Genomic DNA, 18,992 nt, shown 5'->3' on the forward strand with positions numbered 1-18,992 from the left:
AATATATATGTTACAATCTTTATTAAATATAAACTTAAGAAAATGTTACCGGAAAAGGCATTTTTCTTCTTTTTTTGAGACAAGATCTGGCTATATCACTCTGCACACTGGAGTGCAGTCATATGATCTCAGCTTACTCCCAGGCTCAAGCCATCCTCCCATCTCAGCATTTTTTTTTTTTTTTGAGACAGAGTCTTCAGGCTAGAGTGCAGTGATGCTATCTCAGCTCACTGCAACCTCCACCTTCTGGGTTCAAACGATTCTCCTGCCTCAGCCCTCCAAGTAACTGGGATTACAGGTGTATGCCACCACGTCCAGCTAATTTTTGTAGTTTTATTAGAAACGGGGTTTTGCCATGTTGCCTAGGCTGGTCTCAAACTTGTGAGCTCAAGTGATCTGCCCGCCTCAGCCTCCCAAAGTGCTGGAATTACAGGCGTGAGCCAGCCCGTAATTGCCTAAAGTCCTTCCAAAGCCTATGCTAAAAATGCCGTAAAGATTCTATCATCAAAAATTATTTTCAATGATCAAGCAACTTGGTTGAAAGCAAACAACTGAAAACCATCTGTCAGGTAAACACTTATTTGATATCCCCACATAGCCTATACTGATGTCTTTATTTCAAATTACAACACAGTTTGGAAATTTGAAGTTTTACACCTCAGGCCTTCAATTTGTAAACTAGGAGGTGGTGACTATGAAAAGAGAGGAAGGGAAAGAGAACTGCTGGAAAATGCTTGAGAAGTTTCTGTTCTCAGGCAGAGAAATATTCAGCAACAGGACCTACGAAAGTTCAGGATCCAAAAACCAATTCCCTTAAAACTATCTACGTGCTTGTTACCCTTGTATAACACAGTTTGAGTGTACCCAGGGATACGGGTAACAGTGTGAAGACGGCTGTTAAAGAATCAATATGGTCAAAGCTGACACCTATTAAGCCCTTACTATGTGCCAATTATGCTAAACTATTCACATGTATATCACTTGATTCTTATAATAATTCCTTCATGGATGAGAAAACAAGAGAGCTGAGTGCCTTGCCCAAAGGTTCACAGCAGTATATAGACTTGAACAGCTTGTCAAGTTTAACTACTAACTTATAATGGTAAATTCAGTCTAGGACAGGCCTACTCTTGGGGCCTGTAGGACACTGGTTATTACTGCTGGGCTCAGTGCCCTAACCATAGCTCTTTATTCAATTTTTTAAGTGATTAAAAAAATGTATAGTATGTGTGGTTGATAAATATGCAAATAGCCTAAAACTGGAACAACTAAATTAGCATCCTTTAAATCCCAACAAATTAGAAAAAAGGATACTTATAAGATAAAATTCACATAGGCAAGTATATAACAACTAAATAGGAAAACTCATTCCATTCCCATCTACTTGTTTGTGTGAAGAAACCAACAGCACCAATGAAGAGTGGAGGAGATGTGGCTCAGCAGCCGCATGAGTAACAGGGTGATTTCAGCCGACAGAAAGCTCAATGGTTTGAGAATATGGTGTGACTGCCAAACATCTAACACGAGACTTGGCTGTGTTTAGAAAAAGGGAACAGGGTTATTTATTCTCTATTTTTTTCCTTGGTCAGACCACACTCAATTCTGCCTATTACACTGAGGAAGTGGAGAGTGAATAACTCCAAAGCTGATCATATAAGGAGCAGCTGAGGTCACTGTGAACTACTATTTTCACTGGGCAAAGACTAGCAGGATGAAGCACTTTTTTTACTTAGTAAAGGGCTGTCACCTTAAAGAGAGATTAGGTTTGTTCTCTATGGTCCAAAGAGTCAGACAGGAAGACAGATTTGCAGTCATTTGCAAAGAGGGTGATTCCAAATATTAGCCGAGAGGTTGAAACATGTAACCTCTAAGGTTTCTATCCATCCTGAGAATTTCTAAATAACAGTAACAATTTTCTAACATAGCTCGGACTTAAATTATGCACAAACAATTCCATCTGGAGCTGGTGTTTGGAAACACTGGAAGGATCTCCTGGGACAAAATTATTACACAGAATTTTGAAGCGATCAGGTTTATAACCGAGGGCCATCAGGATGCTCATAAGCTATTACCATCCTGATTCCTTTGCTGCTGCTTTTAAAGTAGCCCCACTAACACCTCCTTACAAGGCCTTAACATTTTTTTTTCAATTTTAGTTGTTTCCCTTGAGTTTGCAATATATCTTTAACATTTCTAAGTTGTCTCCGAATGATACAAAGGTTATTGCCAATATCTCACAAGTCTTTTCAGTAAATGTTATAATCTACAAATAAGTGTGAAAATATCATTTTTGCAGTCATGACAACTGAGAATGATTTAAAACTTTTTATAGTAAAATAATCTGGAATTTCAATTATGATAATCGTATTACTTAAATAAAATTTTTATTTTTAAAGAAACAAGTTAGCTGCAATTATTGTGTTAAGAAATCTTAGAAACTTTTTCTCATTGAAAGTTGTAATCAGTAGCCAAAGATGGTTGAAACTTAAAAAAAGATTTTTATTTATCTTTGTTTTTTTTTTTTTTTTTGAGACAGAGTCTCACTGTGGCCCCGGCTGAAGTGCAGTGGAAAGATCTCGGCTCACTGCAATCTCTGCCTCCCAGGGTCGGGCAATTCTCCTGCCTCAGCCTCCCGAGTAGGGAAAAAAGAAAACTGTAATCACGCTGGGCACAGTGGCTCACACCTGTAATCCTAGCACTTTGGGAGGCCAATTCGGGCAGATCGCTTGAGCCCAGGAGCTTGAGACCAGCCTGGGCAACATGGTGAAACCCTATCTTTACAAAAAAACAAAAATTAGCCAGGTGTAGTGGCATGCATCTGTAGACTCAGCCATTCAGGAAGCTGAGGTGAGAGGCTGGTTTGAGGTTGCAGTGAGCAGAGATCGCAGCACTACACTCCAGCCTGGACAACAGAGCCAGACACAGTCTATGGAAGAAAAAAAAGGAAAAAAGGGAAATTGTAATCAATTAGCTTTTCAGAAATGATTTATTTATAAATTATATATTTGAATACAGGACACAATCTAGACAGTATACATTCCTCCAACGCATTTACTGATGTGAACATACAGCAATGTGTGCCTCAGGCATGTTTCTCTTAGGGAGAAATCATGCTTTCATGCGGCCCCTCCCTTTGTCTCATGGGTCCCAAATTATATCTTACTTTGCACTGAAAATCAGATCCTTCATATTTCATACACCCTGAAGCTAATGTGGTTTCTCCCTGGTCATCTTCTTCTATGATGGCAAAGCAATGTCCATTAGTTCTAAAACAGAAAAAAAAAAATGAAACATAAATTCACATAAAAAGTACTAATGAAATTTGAGTCTGAATGTGAACAGGTATGGATGGCCTTTAATATTTTGTTTTGTGATTCAGAATTGCATTCACATGTGATTTATTGGCAAAGTCAAATAGGTTTTAAGACAAATGAAAGTTATGTCTGATCTAAGATCTAAAAAGCCAGTGACAATCCTATGTCAAGTAGAAAAGGATTTCTGTTAAACAAGTCCTCTACATGTGAGTTATGTGATTTTTCTTTGCTAATCACAGGCATGTGATCACAGAAAGCTGATTTATAAAATTTTATAAGGTAAGTCATGTTTGGAAAATATACTTTAAAATAACTTGTCTCTTTTTACTCATATTTTCAGTATTTCCATATTGTACATGATAATAGATAAAAACGAACTTTTCTCTGAAACACACAAATAGACTCAATGACCAAAAACAAAAGGGGGGGGGGTGGAAATTGGGAAGAACAGATTAATCAAGAGCCTGAAAGGCATCTTTTACTGAATATGATAGGAAAACAGAGAGAACTTTGGAATAACCTTTCAATCAATTTACATACCTATATTTAATGAAATTCGTATCATTTTAGTGTTAGTGTCCTGGAGTTTCCCCTTAATATATTCGTATAGACTTTAACAGGTATGAGAGAAATTTCTAAGAGCTTTTTCTATACTCCTATTTATTGTTAGTATCAGGAATTGTGCTGCTTCTACTTAGAAGAATTTTGCAGAATTCTTTGTTTTCTGTTAGGAGAAAATGTTAAGTGTGGGGTAGAATTCTGTTAAAATAGATGATTCAGTTTTACTCTGGGTTACTAAGGTACTCACAGAAAACCCATTGTATCAGGCAGGTGCTACAGGCAAGAAGTTTCGCAAAAGATTATTTGGTGACATAGTGGGGAGCAGTCCCCTGCAGGCAAACTCCCAGGAAGGTGTAAATGGAAAACTAGTCACCTCAGCCACACAGAGCCCACCACCATGAGGGAACAAGTAGCAAACCTAAGACCCGGTGGTCATCACATAGGTTCACGAGTTTACATGCTTTCTATCTGGTCCATTCAAGGAGCATATAATTATTAAGAAAATACAAAACACAACATTCATTATTGTCTTTATAACAAGGAGACAATTAACTGACTGATGAGGCTGAGTTGTTCAGGGGATTTTTTTGGTTTTATTAAGTCAATACATCAGTGCCTCCAACAAATATGTACTAGAATTACATGATCATACATAAACATGTTTCATAGTTAACATAAAATACAGTAGAAAAATTAAAATAGTTTTATAAATCAGATTTGGATTCGTAAGTTCACAGGTTAAGAAAAAAGTGTAAAATTAACTAACACAATATGGTTCTCATATATCTGCAAAGCATTTCAACCAATTAAGAAGTAGGAGGGCCGGGCATGGTGGCTCCCGCCTATAATCCCAGCACTTTGGGAGGCCGAGGCGGGTGGATCACGAGGTCAAGAGATCGAGACCATCCTGGTCAACATGGTGAAACCCCGTCTCTACTAAAAATACAAAAATTAGCTGAGCATGGTGGCGCAGCCTATAGTCCCAGCTACTCGGGAGACTGATGTAGGAGAATTGCTTGAACCCAGGAGGCGGAGGTTGCGGTGAGCTGAGATCGTGCCATTGCACTCCAACCTGGGGGGTAACAGGAGCGAAACTCCGTCTCAAAAAAGAAGAAGTAGGAGGCCAGGTGTGGCAGCTCACACTAGTAATCCCAGCACTTCGGGAGGCTGAAGTAGAAGAATGCTTGAGCCCAGGAGTTTGAGGACCAGCCTGGGCAACAAAGCAAGACACCATCTATAGTTTAAAACAATTCGTTTTAATTAAAAAGTAGTAGCAGGCTGTGGGTGAGCTTTTTGGTTTCTTTTTTGGTAATCTCTAAGTTCTCAAAAATAAGCATCAATAACTTTAAGATTAAAAGATCATTTAAAAAAATCAGATGGTAAACAAATACTAAATCCCTTTGAACTTACTTTAAAAGCTGCAGTATAACATAATTCTAATACAGTAACTTACCTATCAATCACTTAATGGAGTAATGTTCTAATATACAAAACAAAAAGCTTTTTGGCTTTCTGGAAAGATACCATATATGAAGGAAAAATAACCTCAGACAAGTTTAATAATTCTTAAAATAGCACTAAATGTAAACTCTATTCTCTTAACTCTTAAGAAGGACTTCGTAAAATACTTACATGCATGTGTTATTAATAGCATCATCCGGGCAGTGCCCTGAGCAATAGCACTTTAAAAAAGGCAAGGTATCCTCTGGTGCCAAGGTTACTCCATTTTCTGACTTCTTCTGGTCGGAGTCTGATTTCATCCCAGTGCCATGGAGCATACTGTCTAGATTCTGTCCTGCATTCAAATATGTAATTTGTAAGTAACTCATTTCTGAAAAACTAATTGTTTGATTACAATTTTCAAGGAGAAAAAATTGCTAAGCTTTCTTATCACAATAATTACAGTTAACATTTTTCTTTAGAAATATAAATTTAATTCACCCAACAGTCATTTGTTAATAAATTATTATGCAGAGTATTACTGTACCAGGTATCATGGGGTATATGAAGACAGCTATATCACAATTTCTGCACTAGTGAAAGACAAACAAGAGTGGTGCAGGGCAGAATACAGTCAAAACTTGTTTTTTATATTTTTAAAATAACTTAAATTAAAAAAAAATGTAACCAGGGGAAAGCATGAATGGAGTCACCCACTACCACAATTATGCAGTCAGGTTTCCCACATTTGGGGAAATCATAGCGGTCAGCACATCTGGAGTGCAACGAATACACCTTGCCCTGGGAAAACCACCTTCGTGATCATATCTCCCCTGCCAGGTAAATATACAGTCATCACTTGTAAGAAAGGCACAAAACGGGGAGACTTCAGAGAAGTCTGTGAGAGTTTCCAATGATTAAATACAGACAAATTATGATTCTTCTTGTAACTCTTTGGTTTAAAACTTATGACTAGCTCTTTTTAACAAGTCCTTTATTTGTGCTTCTATGCAGAAAAGGAGTTAACTAAGCATCTTGCTTTGGCCTTTAATTGCTTAAGTAAGGAAATCATGAGAGCATGGGGACCAATCATGTTATCTGGAGACTTCTGCCTCAAGGTCATTGGTTTGATTCCAGACCATGCTGCCAGAAACTGAAAGTTACAGAAGGGCGGCAGTTAGCTCACAGAAATGGAAGTATGTTCTTACACTAGAGTCTAGTAGCCTGCAGTGACAGATACTGTCATATTTGGCACTAAATCTTTCAGGCTGGAAGCAGAACAGAACCAAAACAACTGTTCTAATCATTACTTTCTCTCTCTCTGACTCAGCTAGACCATTCTTTGTGGGTTATTCTCAAGGGAATGAAAGGGTAGAACCAAAGAGATGAGTGTATATGTATTTCATTATAAATGTTAAATAAGTGGTTCAAGGCACAATGCAGACTTGACTTTACATTTACCATACTGATGAGATAAACTACTGAAAAGACAAAAAAAAAAATCACATATGCACATACTGATAACAGAAAAAGTGCTGCTAAATAAAGTGTTTTGGTGATTCGATGTCTTCAGTTTTAATAATCATCACTTTTTTTTTTTTTTTTTTTGGAGATACGGTCTCACTCTATTGCCCAGGCTGGAGTATAGGTATGTGTTCACAACTAACTGAAGCCTCAAACTCCCAGATTCAAGTGATCCTCCCACCTCAGCCTCCAGAGTAGCTGCGACCAAGGGCATGTGCCACCACGCCCCACAAATTTTTAAATTCTTTGTAGGGACAAGGTCTCCCTATGCTGCTCAGGTTGGTCTTGAACTCCTGGGCTCAAGCAATCCTCCCACGTCAGTCTCCCAAAGTGCTGGGATTACAAGGATGAGCCACCATGCTTGGCCAATAACCTTTATTTTCTTATGCTGAATACTTAGTAAAGGAATTTGCTACCCCATGAGTATATATTAACAGGAGAGAAAACACTTTTTTTTTTTTTTCCAAGACAAGAGTCTCACTGTCACCCAGCCTGGAGGAGTGCAGCGGCACCATCTTGGCTCACTGCAACCTCCACCTTCCAGGTTCAAATGATTCTCCTGTCTCAGCCTCCCGAGTACCTGGGATTACAGGCACCCATCACCATGCCTGGCTAATTTTTTTGCATTTTGTTAAAAGAGACAGGGTTTCAACATGTAGTGATCCACCTGCCTTGGCCTCCCAAAGTGCTGGGATTACAGGCATGAGCCACTGTTCCTGGCCAGGAGAGAAAACACTTAGAGAAAAAAAAAAAAAGCTGGAAGTTTGTGTATATACATATATTACCCATCCCCCTCACCTACCTTCTCCTTTCAGAAATAAATTCCGTAATATAATGTCAACGCTTCCGTTAGACCTGTAAACTGATTGCTACAAAGTGGAAAGATCTCCTTTATGTTAGAAACATCAACCAACTGTAGGGCCAGGTGCAGTGGCTCATGCCTGTAATCCCAGCACCTTGGGAGGCTGAGGCAGGTGAATCATGAGGTCTGGAGTTTGAGGCCAGTCTAGCCAACATGGTGAAACTCCGTCTCTACTAAAAATACAAAAAATTAGCTGAGTGTGGTGGTGGATGTCTGTAATCCCAGCTACTCAGGAGGCTGAGGCAGGAGAATCAATTGAACCTGGGAGGCAGAGGTTGCAGTAAGCCAGGATTGCGCCACTGCACTGCAGCCAGGATGACAGTTCGAGACTCCAACTCAAAAAAAAGAAAGAAAAAAGAAAGAAACATCAACTGTAAAAGATGGGGTGGGGGAAAGCAGGAGGTACATGAAGGGAAGAAATCCACTGGGCAGGAAATGAGAAGGCTGGGATTCTTTTTTACCGTGGGCCTACCCCGCTTTACCTAGCTGGATGGTCTTGGGCAAGCCATGTCACTTTTCCAGGCTTCACTTACTCAATATCACTACAGAACTACTGGACAGGTGAGGTCAACTAACCAGCTTTAAAATCCTATTAGGTTAACAGAAGACAATGATCAATTCAGCTCTGGAGAAAAAACAGTAAATAATGTATCACAGCAATTGATTTTTCAAAAATCTAGTGACACAGAAAAAACAGTTTAGTGTGGCAGAAATATCACTTGAGATAACAGCAAGAAATGAAGGGTTCAAGTCCCAGTTATGGGCACAGATAAGTTACTCTCTGAGCCTCAGTTCTCTATCTATAGAAAATGATGATAATAATTCCTGCCTAATTCAAATCAAGAGGTTATAGGTAGATCAAATGAATATCTATTAAGGTGCTTAAACTAGATGTAAAATAGCATCCAAATGAAGATGTTACTAATAACAAAGATTATAACACTAAAAGATCACTGATAACCTGAAAAGCTCCAAGTTACATGAAACTTCCTAGAATACTGTTTGAATTTACAAGACCAAAAAACCTCAATTACAATAGCTGTATATTATGCCAAATATTCAACAGAATATTTACTAGGGGTCTACTATGTGCAGGCAAGGTATTAAATGCTGGAAATGCAAAGATGTGGCATCAAAGCCACATATGTGGCCTTGAGGAACTTGGTGGGAAGCAGAGGAGTAATAAGCACAAAAGCAAATAAATACAATGTGAAAAGTGACAAAACACAAGGCTGGGCACGGCGGCTCACACCTGTAATCCCGGCACTTTGGGAGGCTGAGGCAGGAGGATCACCTGAGGTTAGGAGTACGAGACCAGCCTGGCCAACATGGTGAAACCCCGTCTCTACTAAAAGTTATAAAAAATTAGCCAAGCATGGTGGCAGGCACCTGTAATCCCAGTATTTGGGTGGCTGAGGCAGAAGAATCGCTTGAACCTGGGAGGTAGACACTGCAGTGAGCAGAGATCACACCACTGCACTCCAGCCTGGGTGACAAGAGCAAAACTCCATCTCAAAACACGAAAAAGTGACAAAATATGAAGGTGTTATGTAAACCAAAGGAAGAAGTTCATCCTAGGTGTCAAAACCCAAACTCATCTTAGGTGTCAAAAGTAATGAAATCTAAGGTACATCTTAAAAACTTGCAAGATTTCATCAAGTGGATACTGAATACAAAGAAAAGTAGCACACAAGAGCTTCTCTGCGCTCTCCCTAGGTGACAGCATCCACTCTCTGTTGATGGTTCCTGGATGTACCCCTCTAGCCATGACCTGCTTAGGCATCTCCTGACTGACTTGTCCTAAATGGAACTCTTGATTTGCCCCAAACCTCGTCTAACCGAAGTCTTCTGACTCAATCTCTAAAATGTACATCAATTGTTTTCATTTTTCTCCAACTCCACTGCTGTCACCAAGGTCCATCACATCATGCCTTTACTAAGGTAAGATGTCTCCAACTGGTCACTCTGCTTCTGCTCTTGGTCCCTGTGATTTATTTCCCACAGGGTCGGAGACATTTTATGAACACAAATCTGTCATTCCTATTTAAAATCAACCAATGGCTCCGCAATGCACTCAAAATAAAATTCAAGCTCCTTCAATGTGTGCTCCCAGGGCCCAGGAAGATCTGGATCCTGCAGGGCTCTCCATCGTCACTTTGCTTGGCACATGGCCTTCTGTCAGTTCAGAATATGTCAATCTCTCTCCACCCACAAGTCCCGTGTATTTACAAGGTATAAATTACGAGCCCTGGGGTGGACTGGGGGTATCGGTTTTATGTCAAAACAAACACACACAAAATACTTAAGAGCTTACATGCTTAAGCAAAACATCTCAGGAAAACATGAAAATGTACACATACAAAGAGACAAACAGCTACAAGAGGCACATGACTATCTACAGGTCCTTGTCATCCCTGGCAATTTTCGGCATCGGTGACTTTACTAGCTTTTATTCCTGGCTAAGTAATTTTTCACACTTTCCCAATAATTTATTGGCCTCCTTTTTCTACAGCAGATGAATATCCTCTGCCCCAACCTTAAGATAAAATGTCTATGCAAGAACTCAGATGGCAAGTGGTTGGTGAGACCAATGGGCTACTGATGCACTGCACATATGAGATAATCAGCAATGGTAGTATCCCTAATGAGTTCTGTAACAATAATCTGCATAATTAATTAAATAGAAACCAGGAAGACATCAGCAGGAGTAATGTCAAGTACAGTGAGGCAAGAACTGGGGAAAAGGTGGCAGGTCTACAACTGTGCTGTCCAATATGGTAGCCACTAGCCACACATGACTTAAAATGTAGATGAATTAAAATGAAGTAAAATTAAAAATCAGTTTATCAGCCACACTAGTCACAATTCGAGTGCTCAAAAGCCACATTTGGCTAGTAGCTATCATATAGACAGTATATAGAAACAGGTATTGAAACAGGTATTGATTTTGGGGGCCCGAAGGTCTCTGTCACAACTATTCAATTCGGCTGATACAATGCAAAATCAGCTGGACAACATGTACAAAAATGAGCATGGGTGTGTTCCAATAAAACTGCTTATGGATAAAAAAATTTGAGTTTCATATAATTTTTGTGTATCACGAAATATTCTCTTGATTTTTCTTCAGTCACTTAAAAATGCAAAAATACCATTGTTCACTCATGGGCAGCACAAAATGAAGCAATGAGCTGGATTTAGTTTGTGGGCTATAGTTTGCAAGTTACTGATACAGAAATTTCTATCGCCAAAGGTGGTTCTGTTGTACTATGTTGGTCTCAGGGGAACACTAAAGGGAGAAGAAAAGAAAAGATTTTGTGGCAGGGTCAGAAAGCACAGGAATGGGCTTTCCACATCTGATGGAATAATATGTGAATGATTAGGCTTAATTTATGACACTCTTGAGAGGCCAATAAAAATTATAGTTAAGATGTATTTCAGTTGAACATAAAAATTACAGTTAATCAGTTAACATTAATCAAAGTTGGTTCTGAACCCATTATCAAGAATGAAGTGACTCTGACACATACATGCGGTATCATCCATGATGTCATTCAGTGGCAAAAAATAAAGCTTCTGGAAACATGAATATAGTTACTGCATTAAATTCCATATGCTTGCCAGGCATGGTGTCTCTGGCCTGTAATCCTAGCACTTTGGAAGGCACAGGCAGGTCGCTTGGGCTCGGGAGTTCAAGACGAGCCTGGGACACATGTCTCCACAAAAAATTAAAAAAATTAGCTGGGTGTGGTGGAGCACACCTGTAATCCCAGCACTTTGAGAGGCTGAGGTGGGTAGATCATCTGAGGAGGGTGGCTCATGTCTGCTATCCCAGCACTTTGGGAGGCTGAGGTGGGTAGATCTGAGCTCAGGAGTTTAAGACCAGCCTGGTCAACATGGTGAAACGCCGCCTCTATTAAAAACACAAAAATTAGCCGGGCATGGTGGCTGTAACTGTAACTGTATCCCAGTTACTTGGGGGGCTGTGGCAGAAGAATCACTTAAACCCGGGAGGTGGAGTTTGCAGTGAGCCAAGATAATGCCATTGCACTCCAGCCTGGGCGACACAGCAAGACTCTTTTCTCACACAGAAAAAAAAATGCTCAAAAAAAGTTTATGCTATTCAGTTCCTTTTATTGCATTATGATCAGAGTATATGGTCTTTGAGGTGTCTTATTCTTTTTGTTTTTGTGACAGAGTCTTGCTCCATCACCCAGCCTCCATCACCCAGTGCAGTGCCATAATCTCTATTCACTGCAACCTCTGCCTCCTGGGTTGAAGCAATTATCCTGCCTCAGGATCCCGAGTAACTGGGATACAGTTACCAGTTACAGCCACCACACTCGGCTAATTTTTATATTTTTAGTAGACATGAGGTTTCATCATACTGGCCATGCTGGTCTCGAACTCCTGACCTCAAGTGATCTGCCTGCCTCAGCCTCTCAAAGTGCTGTGATTATAAGCATGAGCCACCGTGTCTGGCCAAGGTACCTTGTACTTAACTGAAATATTATTTCAAAATTACCAAGATAACCCAAGGGTGGAGTGGGTATGGGAGAAGTGCATAGAGGCAGAGAGGAAACAGCCTTGGTCATCAGTTGATACTGTCGAAGCTGAGTGACAAGTTCGTGGAGTCTCTTTATTATTCTATTTAGGCATATGCTTGAAATAAGTATTTTTCCTATAAGTCATTTTAAAATACTCAAATAAAACAAGAATGTATTATCATAGCATCAAAAAAAAAAATTGAACCCCACAAGTAAACCAAAAAGTCCTCTTTGGCCCCATCCAATTGCCCTCCCTCTCCTTAAACATAGCCAGTTATCTGTTTGGTGTACATGCTTCTAGTCATTTTTCTATTCATTTACATATATATGTTTATAAATACAGTATTCTTCCAGAAAACTTTTTATTTTTTTGAGACAGGATCTCACTCTGTTGCCCAGGCTGGAATTCAGTGGCCGGATCTTGGCTCACTGCAACCTCCGCCTCCCAGGTTCAAGTAATCCTCCCCCCTCAGCCTCCTGAGTAGCTGTAACTACAGAAACATGCCACCACACCCAGCTAATTTCTGTATTTTGAGTAGAAATGGGGTTTCACCATGTTGGCCAGGCTGGTCTTAAACTCCTAACCTCAGATGATCCACCCGACTTGGCCTCCCAGAGTGCTAGGATTACAGGTGTGAGCCACCTCACCTGGCCAGAAACCTTTTTATGAAAGTGGAGAAAACTGTTCAGTGAACCCACACATACCCATATAGCCCAGCTTTTATAATGATCAGTTTATGGCCCTTCTTGTTTCACTCCATCCCCCTTTCATATAATTAAGAAGCTAATACCAGATATGTCCTTTTATATGCAAATATTTCAATGTGTATCTCTAAAAGATAGAGACTTTTAAAAAACAAACACAATTAATCACACCTAAAAGGATTAATAGTAATTCCCTATCCTTAGCAATATCATCAAACATCAAGGCAATGTTTAAATTTCCAAATTTTATAACTGTTATAAATTGCTTTCTAATTTCCAACTGTATCATAAATGTTACAAACTGCTTTAGTAGTTTCCTTGAATCAGGATCCAAATAAGCTTCACACATCACAGTTGGTTGTCTCCAAGTCTCTTACTCTACTGGTTTCTCCTTCCTCTTCCTGCCCTTGAGATTTACTTGAAGACACTGGGTAACTTGCCTGGTATTTACCAGAATAGTATTTACCACAGTCTGGAATTTCTGATCACATCCTCCTGGCATCATTGAACATGACCTCTTGTTCTCTATAGCTTTTGTAAATAGTACATTCACTACAGCTCCAGAGCTATGCTGTCCAGTATGGTAGCCACAAGCCACATGTGCCTACTGAGCACTGAAATGCAGCTACTCTGTACGTTGCAGTGAAGAGGGAACCAAATGTCTGCTTATCTGTTTTTAAAGTCTAGATTCACTAATTCAATTGGCATAGTATAAAATAATGTATCTAATCCTATCATTTCTCTTCTTTTTTATGACTTGGAATACATCGATGAGATGCTTTTCCTCACCTACTGACTGGATATAGGTGGCACAGTTCACATAAGAAAGACAAGATTAATGCTTGATTTTCCCTTCTGTTTACCAGTTTTCAAAATTAATGACTTCATTAGCATCTTTTAACAGTAACCACGAGTTTTGTTTTCTTTTCATTTTCTTTTTTTAAGAAGGGTCTTGCTCTGCTGCCCAGGCTGGAGTGCAGTGGTGTGATCATGGCTCACTGCAGCCTCAAGCTCCTGGACTCAGGTGATCCTCCCGCCTCAGTCAGGACTACAGGTGCATACCACCACAACTAACTAATTAAAAAAAGTTTTTGTAGAGGCCAGTTCCATGTTGCTCAGGCTAGTCTCAAACTCTTTTTTTTTTTTTTTTTTTTTTTTAAGGGACTCCAAGTTTAGCTGTGGATGGTCTCAAATTCTTAAAGCTCAAGTGATTCTCCTACCGTGGCCTCCCAGAGTGTTGGCATTACAGGTGTGAGCCATAACCCCCAACCCTAACTAATTTTGTTCTTAAGCGTCATTACAAGCACATGGATTTAAACATATTTGATTTGTTTGAATTCACTACAATTATTATCCAATTCAAACAGGTCCCTGAATCCTTTGAACTTTCCCTTACTTTCCAGCTGAGATATTCCAAGATCACCTTGCTCTTTCCCTGCCAGGCTCAGTGATTTCTCCAAGGAGTTCTAGATCCTTAGTGAAAAAAAGATAATCAGATTCTACAATTGGGTTGTTACAGGTGCTTGCTGCTACTGGGTTGGTCAGTGTAAAAATATATGGCTAAGAAAGTAGTTTTGCAACTTGCTTTTTTCACTTTAACTGTATTCATCCATTAAACAAAAACGTACTGAGTAAGTACACAGTGCTAGCCACTGTTTTAGGCCCCGGGTGACTGGAAGAGTAAACAAAACAAGGTCCTGTATCTATGAAAGCTTACAGTCTTAGATGGAGAAAGATAATAAAGACCAATAAATACCAACATTTGGTACTACTTTAATATTTATTCATAGATAACTGCTATGATACCAAATAAAGCAGGTCATTTTCTAGCAAGGGAAAGGAGCAGAGTCCCTCAGAGCGGAGGTCATTAAACCAAGGGCCAGGAGAATAGGCAAAGCTGAGGCCAGTGGCTAGGTCAGATATTCCCAGAACACACATCTAGACAAGATATTTAACTGTGTTTAATAGAACAAAAGTGAAGAGACTGGAACAAACAGAATGCAGGACTACTAAAACTTTATAGGAACTGTAATGCCAAAGATATTCCAGGCTGACTCAGGCAGTGAGTTTTTAATCCATAGGACAATTTCCAGTAATCAGACCTCCATGCTAACAGAAAGCAGGTTGCTAAAGCTGTTTGGTCTCCAGAAAGATCGTCCTCCACTAATCCCATGTCAGATGTGACCATGAAGGTAGAAACACTAGCCAAGGAACACCAGAGACAAGGCAAATCCTCCTAGAAAATAAAACTGGAGGCTGTCAAACAGGCTAAGCAACCTTAATCTACAAGCTATGGAGCAGTGAATACTGAGGTTGTTTCCAACTTTTCTTCCTCTGAGTGGGAGTTTTATATAGTACTTAACCCATTTAATTTTCATCACTGGATCCTGGGTATATTGTGCATTGATAATTGCTTTTAGCCACACACTGCTGGACCATGAAGAGGCACACACATCTGGACCTGAAGGAGAGGGCTTTACACCAGCCAGAAGTCCTGGATTAATAGGGTACAGAACCCTCTGAAAAGGAACTGAAAATTTCATAGCAACATGAGTACTTTGGCATATGCATGATGTCAGGTTGACAAATGTGGTACCCAGCAACAGATACTCTTATTCTTCTCCTCCTTCCCTTGCTGGCAACAGGCATGTGCACGTGTATACACATATTAAGTGCATTGTTGGTCTAACCCAACAATTTTAGTTCCATTCCCCTTGCCAGTGATTTAACACAAGAGCATATAATGAATTTTGGCCACTAAGATTAGAAGGAAGTCTGTTGGGGAAAGGAAGGGAGAGACTGGAGAAAGATTTATCAACTAAAAAGAGACACAAACAAATATTCATCCCTCTTCTTTCACTGAGCATTGTCAACTAAAACCTACCTCATCTGCATGTGATGTCTGGTCTCTCAGCAGCCACACTGTGACACTGTGGCTAATCTGACATTTAGAGATAACACAGTTGAAAAGACAAAGAACTTGGGTCTTGATGAGCCACATAATTAACTAACTACAGTCCCCTTATATCCAGACTTCTTGTGTGTTACCATATTCTCCTTGTTTAAGCTTTTATTAAAAAAAAAAAAAAAAATCGCCAAGCCCCAAATGTCGTGTTTAAGCTATTTAAAAAAAATTTTAATTACTTGTAGAGGAAAACATTCTAATTGATGGAAAAGATAAAATCTCTCCCAAACCGTTTTAGCTGCCCAACTGGTATCTATTTTACCCCTTATCCTAGTTAACCAAACTTGTGATTTTGTTTGGGGGAACAACGCATCCAGCCCTAGGCAATGGATATAGATTAATAAGTCAATTGTGACAATCCTGTTTCCCTGTTTTCCAGTAGCTCTTCTGATTAGGAATGATTAAGACTTAAGATAAAATCTGCAACACTTTTGCTTTCCTGGTCTAGTTGAGGCCAGTACTGACCCCTTCCCTGTTTTACCTGCCTCAAATGCAGGTAACAGTAGCCACTTTGGAATCACAAGGGAAATGTCAAGAAAATTACAGGCGGCTGGGCGTGGTGGCTCACACCTGTAATCCCAGCACTTTGGGAGGCCGAGGCGGGTGGATAACGAGGTAAAGAGACTGAGACTATCCTGGCCAACACGGTGAAATCCCATCTCTAGTTTATAGTCAAAAAAAAATTTTTAATACAAAAAATTAGCTTGGCGTGGTGGCTCGTGCCTATAGTACCGTCTACTCAGGAGGTTGAGGCAAGATAATTGCTTGAACCTGGGAGGCGGAGGTTGCAGTGAGCCAAGACTGTGCCCATTGCATTCCAGCCTGGCACCTGTCTCCAAAAAAAAAAAAAAAAAAATTACAGATATGTCAGCCTTGACACTACTTAATAACTGAATGAACAGCAAACACCTACTGTCTATGTTAAAAATAAATCTCTACTGAAGTCATTATTAGTTACTTAAAGCTAAAATCCATTTCTGAAATTTGTGACCAAGTCCAAAAAAGGGACTAAATATCTATCGAATATTAACATATCCTGGTTCTAAAATTTGTGACCAAGTCTTTAAAAAAAAAAAAACAAAAAACTAGGTATCTATCAGCTGTTAGTATCAGATGACGCATTTTTCTATTCAAACCTAAGTAACTTTATCTCAATGTAAAGCACTTAAATCTATACCCTAACAGTTGATGGTCAAAACCTTCTTGTTTATATCTAGATAAGCATTATTATTTCTATTTTACATCAAGGAAACCAAGGTACAGATAAGTTTATTTTCCTGAGACACAATTCAAAACAAGATAAAGCTAGAGCTAAAGTCAAAAGTTATTTCCAGTAATACCATTCTACAATCCTTCCTCATGATCTCTAAGAAATAACTTTTCTACACTGGTTTTAGCTTTAAGAGCAAACATTTTTATGTTAGTTGAAGCAACTATCAAAATAAGTTTTTTGAAAGGAAATGTAACAAATTTCGCTCTTTATCAGAGAAATGTAATTCCTTAATAAGATTTTTTGTTTTTACATAGTAACTAATTACCAACTTATTCCATCTTATAAAAGTTTATTATAGAACAATGTGAATTGGGGGGAGGACTAGGAATTTTGTATCATATTACCTATGTGTAATCTAAATAGATTTTTAAAAATTTTATGCCAAAATGGAGATTACCGGGTAGTGAAGTAGCAAAAAATAACATTACTATGAATTTAACTCATCTTCAAAACTGTGGCAGCTTTGGATGAGGCTGATCAACAAGGCATGTAACGGATACTGAAGTAAAGGTATTATACTAAATAATTTGGTGCTTCACAAATAAAAGTGACCTTTTGCCGGGCGTGGTGGCTCACACCTGTAATCCCAGCACTTTGAGAGGCCAAGAAGGGTAGATCATGAGGTCAAGGGAAACATCCTGGCCAATATGGTGAAACCCTGTCTCTACTAAAAATACAAAAACTAGTTGGGCATGGTAGTACTCGCCTATAGTCCCAGCTACTCGAGAGGTTGCAACAGGAGAATCACTTGAATCCTGGAGTCAGAGATTGCAGTGAGCTGATATTGTACCACTGCACTCCAGCCTGGTGACGCGGCAAGACTCCATTTAAAAAAAAAAAAAGTGGGCTTTGCAAGAAGGCTCTGTATTCTGAGCATGGTAATACTAAGGATATTATAATACTAAGGTAAAATTAAAAAAAAAAAGCTATAGATTTCATTCTATGTGCTTTAAGATGAAAATATCAAAAGCTTAATGGCATTAATCATGTTTCTTCTTTACAGCAGGTATTAATCCAGATCACTGTGAACAAAACATTAGGAAAAAGCAACCTGTGAAGTAAAAAACTTGAGAACAAAGACATCCAGTAAGTTTTATGTAAAATCCTCTTGCAAAACAGTACTGTCTTTTCAGATTAAAATATGATCCTACTTAAACCATACATGTACAAATACAGACCATCTGGTCCTAAGAGTCATCACAGTAACTTCCTGTTTGGGAGTTCTGAGCTGTGAATACACAGTGGCAAAATTACATTATTGGTCACAGCAAACTGTCAGTGCTCTATGAAGAAATTTTAGTATTCAGCATAGACAAGCACGCGTTATCTTTCTAAAGTCTTTTAACAGCAATAAAATGAATTTTGGGGAGGGGGCGGGGGACAGGGTCTTGCTGGAGTGCAGTGACGCAATCTTGGCTCACTGCAGCCTCCGCCACCCAGGTTCAAATGATTCTCTTGCCTCAGTCTCCCGAACAGCTGGGATTATAGGCACCTGCCACCACACCTGGCTAATTTTTGTATTTTTTTGGTAAAGATGAGGTTTCACCATGTTGCCCAGGCTGGTACTCCTCCTGAGCTCGGACAATCTGCCCGCCTTGGCCTCCCGAAGTGCTGGGATTACAGGTGTGAGCCACCATGCCAGGCCAATAAAATGATTTTAAATTATTATTTATACTTGCTCCTTATTGTATTTTAAAGAGAGAGAAATTTTGAAGTTCAGCCTGGAGTACCTATTACCCTGTCTTTCAGGCAGTAAATGAAGTGGCTTTACATACTTTATCTCATTTAATCCTCACAAGACCTA

The 18,992-nt window shown here is 39.3% G+C and overlaps 1 protein-coding gene and 1 non-coding gene across 4 annotated transcripts in view; both read right to left on the reverse strand.

Moving 5' to 3' along the window:
* Positions 1-18,992, reverse strand: part of BMPR1A (bone morphogenetic protein receptor type 1A) — a 174,058-nt gene that overhangs the window by 31,386 nt on the left and 123,680 nt on the right. For all 3 annotated transcript variants that reach the window (XM_032270105.1, XM_032270107.1, XM_032270106.1), the window contains 2 exons: positions 5,508-5,670; positions 3,164-3,266 (listed from right to left, as the gene is read on the reverse strand). In XM_032270105.1, coding sequence (XP_032125996.1) covers positions 3,164-3,266; positions 5,508-5,670 — 266 coding nt within the window. The remainder of the gene's footprint in view (positions 1-3,163; positions 3,267-5,507; positions 5,671-18,992) is intronic.
* Positions 6,004-6,163, reverse strand: LOC116544037. Its single transcript, XR_004265785.1, has one exon. It is a non-coding gene; the product is annotated as a U1 spliceosomal RNA (small nuclear RNA).

The sequence above is a fragment of the Sapajus apella genome, unplaced genomic scaffold (assembly GCF_009761245.1).
Source record: "Sapajus apella isolate SASKATOON/1434 unplaced genomic scaffold, GSC_monkey_1.0 scaffold203, whole genome shotgun sequence".
Classification (NCBI taxonomy): Eukaryota; Metazoa; Chordata; class Mammalia; order Primates; family Cebidae; genus Sapajus; species Sapajus apella.